The sequence below is a fragment of the Seriola aureovittata genome, chromosome 4 (assembly GCF_021018895.1).
Source record: "Seriola aureovittata isolate HTS-2021-v1 ecotype China chromosome 4, ASM2101889v1, whole genome shotgun sequence".
In the NCBI taxonomy this organism is placed as follows: Eukaryota; Metazoa; Chordata; class Actinopteri; order Carangiformes; family Carangidae; genus Seriola; species Seriola aureovittata.
In genome coordinates this window covers 21,844,090-21,856,324 of record NC_079367.1, presented here as the reverse complement: position 1 = coordinate 21,856,324, position 12,235 = coordinate 21,844,090, and the positions used below count along the sequence as shown (strand labels likewise).

Sequence of the window (12,235 nt, the reverse complement as noted above, 5' to 3'; positions counted from 1 at the left end):
CATGCCTAATATTCGTGTGGAGGTGGTGGAGCCCATTATTACCAGTCTGCGGCTGCTGTGGGTTCCACTTGATATGCACCTTTCATCTCTAAAGCCATCTCTCCGGGAAACAATAACCAGCCCTACCCATCCTTTTGAACTCACCAGGTGGGGGCAACAGTGCTGATATGAAGTGAACAGATGACTTTTGGGGGGGGGTGGGTTGTGTTTTGCATTTTTTGTTCGTGCGTTCTGTGTCTGGTCTGTCAATACATATGGTAAGACCGGTGTCAGCAGGTTTAATGCATATGCAAAACAGCCAGACAGGTTGTGTGTGGCTTCTTTTACATTTTAATGGAAAAGCTGGGAATGATAGATAAAGCCATTGATAGAAAATGAAAAAAACGTCTATGCCTCCACAACTAGAAACCAAAGAAGACATTTTCAGGCTCTAGGATCCAGACCTGCCCTTTGGAAACCAATCTCTTCAGAGCCACTTGGCTTCACATGATGTAAAAAAAAAAAAAAATGACTGTCAAGATATTAAAAAGACCACAAGATAAACAGGTATGATATGTTCACATTTATTGTGCAGTGACTTTTATATACATACATTTTATACACCTAATTTACATAAACAGAAATAAATTAATCTGCTAATGTTCTTTAACTCATCTGGCTTTAGTGTTGCCACTGACTGGACACAGCAAACTTTGAAGGAGAAAAAGCACAATAATTCCAAGTGACACATGAGTGACAAGGCAGTAATATGAGTCAATGCAGTCTAGTTTTCATTTAGTGTTATATCTTACACATATAAAAGAAGCAGTTGGTAAGAGTTTTAGTGTTTGATGACTTATGTTAAAAAAAACATCAATAGGAATCTATGAATGAAAGTTTGAGGAAGGCCAGTCATCACAAAACACTGCTTTGATTTCACCACTGGGTGACAAGTTCAGACAATAAGGTCAGACAACAGAACTGACTCCATGACAGCTTTATATTTGGGAGTCTCTGTCTCAAAGAGGTGTCACACCTCTCGATAGTCAGATGAGAATGCAGATCAGATCAGACCTCTGATTTCAGCTTTTTGCAATATAGAAAGATTTAAAGATATATGACATAAAAAAAATATATGTCTCTAGTTGTGAACTATATCATGCTGATATCAAGTTAATGAGACTAAAAAAATTTAAATTATTTTTAAAAAATGGCTTTTTGCACCACTTCCACAATTATGCACCAGCTACTTAAACATTCAACTTTAAGTCTCACTTTTTAATATCAGTACAATATAGTGGTCATGTTGTCTGTTTTTTTCAATACAAAGTTGTATTTTATATTCATGTCCATTCATTCCTTTTCACTATATTTTTTTGTAATTTAATTGAGTGTTTCATTTGCTCTAAAATAATTTTTTGTTTGAAAGAACATGTAGTTTTTCTTTATTTGTGGACTTGCTTTATGTCTATGTAGTGGAGTCAGTTAACCTGAGGATGTTCAATAACTAGGTAGCATACTAATGTTTCAGACAACATGGCCAAACAAACACCCTGCAGAGCTAAAAATGACCAAAACATCTTACTGACTGCATCTTTAATATGACTATTACTATTGTGCTACATACAGTATTTATCACTGACAGACACATAAAGATAAAATACAACTTGGCTAATTAGTGTGTTCTTTATAAAAAGTAAATCTAACAAGCTAATGTGAAAATCATCTTAACTGTGTACATTGTAGTGTGTGGAAACGATAGAAAATACATTAACTGGAGCGGCCCGGGGCCCACACACGTCAAAATGTGGCCAAGGAAAAAAATAAAAATGTGAACCACTGGAGAAATCATCTCTAGGTTTCTCATATACACAAACTGTAAATACAAACATTGACCTGCTCTCATCTTTTCAGTCTGAAGGAACTGACAGGAAGTCTAACTTTCTACTGCTAGCTTATGATAAACACTGACACTAACTAGAGTGACATGCCTATGTAACACGAAACAACACATCAACTCCAGCCTCCTCTTACCATACAGAAACACAGAAAGAATTTACAGGATACATTAATGGGTCTTAAGCACTAAACTGCTGCTGCAAGCAGCAAGAACTCTAAGCTATCAAAACATGCAGCTTGTGGTGAGTTTCTACAGTACTATTCAGTAGTTCGTTGGTGGTAAACAGCTGTGTGAAAACCCAGAGTTTGTATTTCTTATTACTATGATTTCTATCACAAGATAATGATTTTCAACATGGCTCTGCTGTTCCATTAGCCTTGCACCCAATCAATTCAGACTCTCATTAAAGTGAACAAATAATCACACTGCAGCCGTCTTATCACCACACCATACAGGAACATCTGATTATTGCACACTAGCACTGAACTTGCAAATGTTCATGCAGAATGTATGAGAAACACACTACACTCAAATCAGTGGTTGCTCACTATGTGACAGATGACCATACAGTTCTTTGGAAGACTAAAATACATTGTTTGGGAGGGTCAAGGACATTTAACTACGTGGCACACTAGTGAGACGCCTACAGCGCTTGTATTACAACCTAAGGTGGTAAACAGAGGTGCAATGATGTTTTAGAAAATCAGTATTAGGATACTTGACACCATCTGACAACGACTGGATTACAGTACCTTCTTTAATCAGTAGAAAAAGAGGAGTGTTAGAGATGGTAATTGCACCGAGGAGGAAAAGGGAACAAGACAAATTCTGTGAGAGAATCTAGCAACCTCTTTTCCAAGCAAATTCTAGCGCCGGCATGTAAAATATATTACATCCATATCCAACATTCATAGCATTGTTTCTGTTAAAACACAAAAATAGTTAAGACTCACAGAAAGAATCCCAGCAAAGAAAAAAAACTTGATGCCAGGGGTTCATCTGTTTGGAGATGAGAGTTTAAAATTGTTGTATAAAGTAAAAGCTAAAAAAAGAAATAAATGCAATCTTTTTCAGACACACATTTTCCCCAGAAAATACTCCACATACTAGACTATCGACTAGACAAGTGAAACGGTCGTAAGGCGAAACTGTGGCAGAAGTATGAGAGAAGGAGGCGTGAGAGTGAGCAGGGGCTGTAGTGATGGACCTTGTGTGTAATGGACCTTGCATCATCTTCGCTCCGACTCAAGGGGACTGGGAGCCTGACCTGTAGCTCTTAAAGCTGCCCAGCAGACTCTGTACTCCCTTCTTGACCCGTCGAGCCACAGAGTCAGCAGGAGGAGTGGGCAGGCAGGAGGCTAGGCTGGGAGGACGTGCATCCAAACATTTCTGATAGCGAAGCTATAAACAGAAGAACGCACAGAGCTTAAATTATGTATTGCAGATACTAGACTAAACACCGGAGTGTCTATGTACACAACTGTGACTGACATCTGTGCTAGCTCAGCTTTTGGCTTTGGGACAGAATAAAGTGAAGTCCTGACAGAACTAAAATACAAACAAAGCATTTCTCAAATGTCTTCTGAAAATCATCCCATCTCTTCATCTCTCTATTTTTAGGACTTTCCTCTCATGTATTTGTTCACAACTCACCATGCAGGCAGCCTGGACAGCCTCACTCAGACTGGCAGCGTTGGGTTCGCACCAAAACATGTGACAGGTGAAATCTCTGGGACCTTCGGCCATGATGAAAGCGAAGGTGTGGACATCCTTCCCCACACCCATGAAAGACAGGAAACGCACCCTGCACTCTGACAGCACTTCCTCATTCTGGATATGGACATATGAATGAGTGTTATTTAAATACTTTCTGTGGTATTTTTATTTTTACATTTGCAATATTCAAATGTTCTCTCTACAACCTCTCACAGTAGTATATGTCATAAAACATTTATAAAAATGCATTGGTTGTTTTATTACATATTTGAGAAGTTTTAAGGCAACATTTTAGTAAAAGTAGTAATTGAGTGAAAGAAAAATTTTCACTGAAACATATTGCTGACATTTCTGTTGAGGCTCATCATGATGAAATTTTAGCTTCTGATTTAAAAACCACTCTCCCTGAGACCATGTTATACTGATTTCATTGTCCGTTACCTGTTTTGAAAGTATTGTGAGGGTGGCTGGTGCAACATTCACAGAGACAGGAGTCCAATCATTTTTATCTTTGCCATTCACTGCTGTCTCTAGCACGTCATTAATTACATCCATTCCTGCGAAGGGAAGAAAACACACACATAGAGGCCATGATACATTGCATTAACTTAAGAGTTACTACTGCACCCATAATTACGATGAGGACAGAAATTATTTCAAAGCAGCTGAAGTGTTAACATAAACCATTGCATATTTAGAAGTGTTCTTCTTACCAACTGGCTTAGTCACAGACTCACAACCAAGGTAATAAACATGGAAGCGCTGGAAGAGTTCATTTTTTGGAGCAGGAAACTCTGTTAAAAAAGGAGGAGGCATTAAGTGATCTGTTTCCATACTTATTATATTAGACTTATCATTACTTATTATGATAATATTCAAAACGTGTAAGCTTTACCTTCAACAGGGATGAGCCCAGGTTTATCTGGGTCAGAGTTCAGTCTGCTTATCCCTGGCTTGGTTGCCTTTCTCTCCATCATTATCTAAAGTTAAATAAAGGGACAAAAATATGTGAAGTTCAAGTAAGTAATTCACGGCTGATTGTGAATGAATACACTGTGCTGAATTCATAATGAAACTAAATTAAATCCAGTAGTGGCTGACCTTTGAGCACATCTCATGTAAGCTGGTGGCGATGTTCTTGGCAGGTGAGTCACAGCGGAAAACATGACACTTCAGAACTTGGGTCAGGTTGTCTCGAGCCACATAAGCAAAATCCCTGCAGGTGAAATCAGATGGAAAAGGTCACATTCATATATTGAAATATTAATACAGCATAAATGTGTGTTTCCAGTTTCAACAGATACAAACTTGTGCACATAAAACATTTCCACATTCACGACTTCAAGTAACATCCGCAGAAGACAATCATTTAAAAAATATTAGTAGAAGGTAGAAGTAATTGAAGTATACCTTTCCCTGTTCATGATGGAAAATGCAGCATGAAAGAAAAAATATGATTGTTAGAACACAATGATGCAGTTTGGAGGCAAAAACTGGGCAAAGCAGGGGTGTTATTTTTGTATGTAATGTACACAACGATCCAGCAGAGGGCAGCAGTGTGCCATTAAAAGGGTGCACACAAGAGTGCAAGTGCTTGAAAGGAATGCCAAGCCTCTGAGTCATGACTACAGGAGGCTGTACATTGTTTTAACTCAACCACCAAATGCAGACTTAACAGGATAATGGCAGAATATTCAAAACAGTGAGAAAAAACTGCGTATTTTCACACAACAAGTCAGGAGGTATAATTGACTGACAGTTCAGTTAACTGTAAACAAAAGTTAGAGGTGTGAGCTACAATGTGTATAAAAAGTAGTTGTTCCTCCATGTCAAATTAAAACCACCACAGTTCAATGAGTAAAGCTTAATGATCAAACAAGGTTCTTTTGAAGCATGTTTTGTTTAAGGCGATATTAAGAAGTTAGGTAAGTAAATTGTGTAGATCTTCCATTTTCATTTTGGCCTAATAATGTGGATACTGACCTGCCGTTGTCTCTGCCTACACCCCACACACGGATGCTGCCAATAGGCTGAGCATGAAGCAGAGTCTGGCCCAGAGGGTCGATCAAGTTCATAGTGTCATTCTCCAGGACCATCAGCATGTCCTTACCCTGTCACGACACACACAGATACTGACAATGAGCAGCTTAGCTTAAAAACATTTTACCTAATTTGTGGGCTTCAATGAAATTCAGCTACATGTATTAGTGCACTTTTTAACTTTTACTATTTGAGGTATTTTGCTTCAATTCCAGTATGAATTTAACCATGGAAACTTTTCTTTACATCTAAAAAAGACCTAAAAATATACTGGCCTAAGTAACCACATCATTTTCAACCAAAATAGTTAAACAGTGTTTGACAATAACCACCTAATACAACACTCGCTGATTGATGATTTGAGTGTTTTTGATGTAGACAGTGTACTATTATAAAATCTCCTAAAATTATGTGTGTGAACTTTTGACAAGTAAATTGCATTTTTAAATGTATCTTTATTAAAGCAGACAGCAGACGTGTGCAGGTGTCGTCAGTAAAGTATCTCCATGACTCTGTAAATCCCCTCACCTCTCCCCAGATACCAGCAGTGTCATGAAGGTTGTGTTTGTGATAAGAGAGCTGCCTGATGCAGTTGTTGACGGCAACACTACTCTTGCCAGGTGCCATGTCCTCCTCAGACATCTCTACCCAGCCCAGGGAACGCACTGCAAAGCACTGAAAGTACAAATAAGCAACATATTAGTATAAAACAAGACTGCACAAGGAAGGTGAAGAACAATGGAGTAGGAAGTTTCAAACTTTGAAGTGTGTTAGCTCCTCTATGCTCAATTCACCTCTTTTACTCTCATTTAGTTTTGAAAGATTAACTTAAAAAAAGTTTGTGTAGCTAAAAAAATATCACAAATAAAATAAATCACTTGGCCTTACTGCCTCGCCTCTCCAGAAGGTATAAAAATACCAACTGCAATTACAGCACACATATTCATGTCCATATCACACAAGAGCAACCAAAAAGCAATTTTTAAGTACAATACTAAGTAGAACAAGCTAATTAGATAAATTATACTTCATTATTTCCTTTTGTGAAATTCTCCTTTTCATTTGAGCCTTCCTAAATATTCTGCAGCAGTTTAGAGACATAGTAACAGCCCTCTGAAAACCAAATCCAGCTCCAAGGCCAGTCTTGTGGTTCTCAGACCCTTTATACTTTCGACTTATTTATATCATGCAGCAGTAAATACTGATTTACCTTAGTTTCTATATCTGTGGAGAGTGGAGTGAGCTTCTCTTCTTCCTCTGATTGGGAGCAATTGTAGCTGTAATAATAGAGAAAAAAATAATGCAACAGAATAAGACAATATGCTAAATACCAAATACTAACTAAGCAAAAAGCTTTCACAGCACGTACTTCAGGTTGATGGATGCATAGCGTAGAGTTGCTCCTTCAAACTCCTTCAGACTTTGATCAGATGCAACCTCTCCCTCCTCCTGAAGCCACAGAAAAAAAGAAGAAAAAAAAACAGGTAACAATGACAAAGTCAACTTTGCTCAACTTTTTCCAGCTAGAATTTGTAAACCTTATAGTTTGTTAACAAATAGTCTGTTTTAATACATAGAACAGACATGCCTATGAGACGTGGCATCCTGAAATACTGGACAAGTGAAAAAGTGATGCGATAAGAAACAGAGGGCTGATATTGGCTTGTGTGCAGATATAATAATCATAGTACATAAAAGTATAGTCCATTAGTACATAGTACATTAAAGACGCTGCAATTTATATAGTCTTGACAAACACCTAAGTAAAATATGTTCATGGGATTTTCGAAAACTATTTTTGTTGACCACAAAATATGAAAATACTATACGTACCAATAATGAATGGTACTTTCACAAAACCAAATTACACTTTTCCAAGACTTACCTTCCACAGTTCCCCTTCACCGGCTCCTTCATCTGTGCTTGAAAGATGAGCCCACGATTCCTGGAAAATGTAACAAAAGCTGTTATTACCTTGGCTTTCACACGTCAGTGTCTTTATCCTGGTAAAAAGGGCGTTGAAACCTCACCTCCTGCTCCTCACAGGGTGTAGTTTCCAGGGACATAGTGGACGACATCATAGAATCGCCAACTTTACCCAGGGGTGATGGAGGCTCCCACTGGGTGGTGCCTGTGGGGATGTGCCAGTAGTATGTGCCTGATGTATCTCGCACTCTCATCCATCCTGAAGGCAGGTCTGTGTCTGTCTCAAAAGCACTGGAGTCCCAAAAGGACTCTGGAAAGGCAGCGAGCAAAGGAAAAACAAGTGTTAAATGTCGGTTTTAAAAAAAACACTCTGACCATTTAGGAAGCGACAAGAATGAACAAACACAAAACAAGGATTCTGTAAAATGTGTAATTATGCTGACAGCTTTGAAATAGTTGTATGGTGTCTGACAACCACATAAACTGGAATGCAAACATGGGTCACCATGGCCAGCAAACAGTCTACCCTCTTCATAAACTTATCAATAACCACAGTTAGCTTGTATAATTTATCTTTGACGATTTTGACTCCCATTTATCAGCTTTCCAATGAGAAAGAGGGGTTTTAACCACACTGATGAAGCTAGACTTCCTAGCTTTTTCTTGTTCACACAACAGGTGATAAAGCATCTAATGTTGCATTTATAAAGTTGCTTCAACTCATTGGTGATGGTATGAAATGAACATTAACAGAACACAGGATTTAAACAGAATTACTGAATACTGATAAGATTAGATTAGTACCATACACTTTACTTTGCTATATACAGCTACTATATATTACTGCATACCTTTTTAATATTACTGAATATTGAAACTAATATAATGAGACTGCACTGGCGCCATCAAAGAAAATGTTTAACCTAACACACCAAATCAGCACTGCACAAAAACCAGAGCACGGAAGTGGACTCCAATGAACAGACTTTAGTGTTTCACTGCACTCCACCATACAGATTGATATCATGACAATATATTAGATGGAAAACATGACAGATTTAGCTTTCATTTGTTTGAGGCCCTTTACACCAAGTACAGTACAAAACAAAGAAAAATTTGAAATTTGCAGTGGAAAGATGGGAAACTTGCCTGCTTTTTTTCAGTAACACTTTGCGTTAAATCCACCGATTTGTCATTTATAAACAGTACACAAACATGGTGTATAACACACTGTGTTGTAGTTATGAGCAGATAAGGACATTCCAAGTTTGTTTGTAATGCACAGTATTTGTCACCAAATATAAGGCATATTTGACATTATTAAAACTCTGTTACTATATTGCTTATGTGAATATGTGTATCACCATGGCAAACAGTGGCCATGGAGACAACCACTGAAGCGGGAACTACCGCAGAGGCAGTTTTGAGTACTCTGGCAGATGTTTACCAGCCATAACAGTGGGGTGGGATATAATTCTCACCTTGTGAGTCTGTGTGCGTCTGTGTGTGTGTGTGTGTGTGTGTGTGTGTGTGTGTGTGTGTGTGTGTGTCATTATCACAAAATGTGGTCCACGAGACTACTGCTGTAGCAAGAACTAAACTACCATAGAGGCACTTTTGAGTACTTTAGTGGGTACTTTTATGTGTGTGGACAAATTTTGTCACCATGATAGCATCACAATTGTGCAAGATACAGTCACGAAACTTTACAGATGTGTGTACTTGACATAATAATGAAGGCTGAGTTTGAAAATGGGTGTGGTCCAACCCCTGAGTTCTGACTATTCATGTAAAAATGCAGCAATGACTAGTGAGTACTCATGAGTCAGAAAATCAACATTTTGACAGGCGTTGTGGCTGGTGTGATCCCATCGCAAGATAGTCTTTAGTTTATTATCTGTTTATACACCAGTCTCTACTTATGGGTGGTTCACCGGAGGAGTTATAGTTGTTCACAAATACATTAATAATAAACACTAATAAACATATCTGCTTACAACTACATTACAGTGTGTTATAAACCATTTGGTGGTGGAATCAAATGGGTGGACTTAAAAGTTAAGTGTTGCCCTTTTATACAGCTGCAACTCATCAACTCAGTGCTCAGTACAACATTTTTTACCATATCTTCTCCATTTGTGAGGCATGTTGCTTTGATCTGCATTTTTGTTTTTCTAATGGATGTTGTGCAAGCTGTGCCCCCCAACTGCTCTTATCAGCATGCATAATGTTGTATTAAGCCATGAATGAGATGTCTTCACATCAACTGTATGTTATGTTTACCTCTGTTGCCATTTGGAGAGCTGTCAGCTGTGTTATCCTGTGACAGTGCAGGCCAGCTGGTCTCCTCATCACTTGGTGTCCCGTTCATGTTGGAGAAGAGGAGGCAGGCATTTCTCCCCACAACACTGCCCTCTCTCTGACACTCCACATTACTCTGCTCTTCAGCCACTTTCTCTCCTCTGGTATCACCTGATGTCTCCTCATCTTCCTCTGAATTATTTTCCTTCTCTTTGCAGTCCTCTTCTCTCTCTTTATCTTTCTCTTCTGTGGACTCCAGAGTGTCGATGAGTAGCGGCTCATTAAGGATGTTTTTGGACTCCTCCTGACTGAGACCAGGGGTCATTGCTATTTTGGGAGACTTGGTCTGCTCCTCGTTTCCCTGTTGTTCTTCCTGAGTGGTGTTCTGATGAGGGAAGTCTTCCTTGTTCCCATTTTGGCTGATATTGCAGTTGTGGTCCTGGTCCTGCTGGTTCTCAGCTACTTTCCGCAGCTGGTTCTGGCCTTCTTTGACCCATTTGGCATTGTTGCCTGTGGACTCCTGGTCGCACCAGTGGCTGCTGTCATTCAGCTTGTTCTTTAGCTCTTCATCTTGCTTTTGTTTATTCACAACATATGGCATATCTTCATCATCATGGCCACCCATGGTAACTTTCCATGTAACTGCTCTGATGGAGGAAGAGGTTGAGATTTATTAGCATTACCGTTAGCAGACTAGCTAGCAGGCTAGCGATTAACACAGATTCAGTCGAGAGTTTCTCACCTGAGTTCGTGAATTTGCACTGCGGTTGCTGGTTATGAATATATTCAGAGGCGTTAACTTTGTCACAACCACTATTAAATTTTAAAATGCGAAGTTAAATTGACTGTTACGTTAAAACAATCAGCAACATTTCAATCTGGAGACTAAAGTCGGTTTGACATTCGTCAATTCCGGGTTGCCCATTACTGTGCCCACTTTCACTGTTACATTTTTCATTCCAAAATGAAACGCACTTCAGCAGCTTTATCTTCCATTTGCCAACACGACCTTTTTCTCTTTAGATATAAAGCTAAATATAGAACCGGTCATGAGCTCAGTGTGCCATGTTAGATTCAGTTAGCTGGTTGTTAACTAAAATCCAGCTGTAAAACGAGACTATGTGCTGAAATATAGTGATATTAATCAGATGCCATCGCCGCAGCTGGAAATAACGGGCACCGTCCGCCATCATCACCGTCGTCATCTTGGCTAGGCTAACGTTAGCTCCTAACAGGGAAATCAAAAGCGAGTAGGGTGATTATAACTTAACAAGCTTATGATAAGAATTTTGACTTACCAGCTCCAACGAACCTCCTGTTGTCGAAATATGCGGAACTGTGCCAGCTAACTACATATTTCCATTAATCGTGAAGGCTCTCTTCGTCTGTAGGTGGTGTTTTCTGTCAGTGGGCTCGGCTGATGATGGAGGGCAAACCTGCGTCACGGATTAACGTCACGGCTTGTGCCCAGTGCTGCCCCTCAGGCAAAGAGCAGGAGAGGAATTTAAGGAAATATAATCCACTTTTATGGTGTTTTAGGACATATCGATCCAGTGCTGCGTATTGTCAGTTTCTCAGGATTTAAGTCATTAATATATAACTTCTGTGCCAGTGGCTGGGAGATAGGGCGTGGATGGACTAACTAGGCTAAATATACTTAAGTAGATAGAGTATCTGCAGATCAAAGACGGTCTTTGAATTTATTTAAAAACTCTTAAATTTCCCGAACAAATGTTTAAAATATTTCTTCAACTCTGCTGTAGGCGGTAACAGTAGTTATAAAATATATTTATATGTGATTTTAACAAAAAGTTGCTGGAAAATCCTTGTTACAGACCTCTAACCCGATGTATGCAAAATTCATGCCTGGACTTTGGACCTTGTATTGTGTGGTAGGAGCCTACTTATATTATGTCTACCTGTCTACCTATGGACATTGGCATTTCTTCTCTTTGTATGAGATTAGTGTTTTTGGTTCCTAATAAACAAACTCAATAAACCAAGTTAGTTATTTGGTAATCAGTAATCTGCCCATCATAGGTCACATCACTTTGCCTGGTAGGCCTATGAGTGACAGTAAATTAAATCTACATGGTATTAAAAAGTCTTAAAGTTAACTTGGTGTACTCAGCAGAAACCCTACTACTGTACTTAAGTACAATTTTGATGTGCTTGGATTTAACTTTTGTATTTCCATTCTATATTACCTTATACTTCTACCTCTCTACAATTTTCTGACAGCTGTAGATAGTCACAGGGGACATTTTAATGCAGAGTGAGCCTACATTTACTTCGATACTTGAACTTCATTTTGCTGATTATACTCCTGTACTTTTATGAGGATTTTGAATGTAGGACTTTTACTTGAGAAAA

At 38.8% G+C, this 12,235-nt stretch overlaps 1 protein-coding gene across 1 annotated transcript; it reads right to left on the bottom strand.

Annotated features, from left to right (window-relative positions):
• Positions 1-547: 547 nt before the first annotated feature.
• On the bottom strand, positions 548-11,317 carry apbb1 (amyloid beta (A4) precursor protein-binding, family B, member 1 (Fe65)). Its single transcript, XM_056373130.1, has 14 exons — positions 11,161-11,317; positions 9,845-10,509; positions 7,666-7,871; positions 7,521-7,580; positions 7,005-7,084; positions 6,846-6,912; positions 6,164-6,310; positions 5,579-5,706; positions 4,697-4,811; positions 4,491-4,575; positions 4,309-4,389; positions 4,037-4,152; positions 3,533-3,709; positions 548-3,280 (listed from the first exon to the last, which is right to left on the bottom strand). Exons 2-14 carry the CDS (start codon positions 10,485-10,487, stop codon positions 3,125-3,127), a joined length of 2,061 nt encoding a protein of 686 aa, XP_056229105.1. The 5' UTR covers positions 10,488-10,509; positions 11,161-11,317; the 3' UTR covers positions 548-3,124.
• Positions 11,318-12,235: the final 918 nt, after the last annotated feature.

What these genes read in the sequence shown, in the direction of transcription:
- apbb1 (XM_056373130.1), bottom strand. Translation starts at nt 10,487, where the DNA reads ATGGGTGGCCATGATGATGAAGATATGCCATATGTTGTGAATAAACAA. An exon ending in TATGCATCCATCAACCTGAA is followed by an intron (nt 6,913 to 7,004) that starts GTACGTGCTGTG and finishes CTATTATTACAG; the next exon opens with CTACAATTGCTCCCAATCAG. An exon ending in CCACAGATATAGAAACTAAG is followed by an intron (nt 6,311 to 6,845) that starts GTAAATCAGTAT and finishes TTGTACTTTCAG; the next exon opens with TGCTTTGCAGTGCGTTCCCT.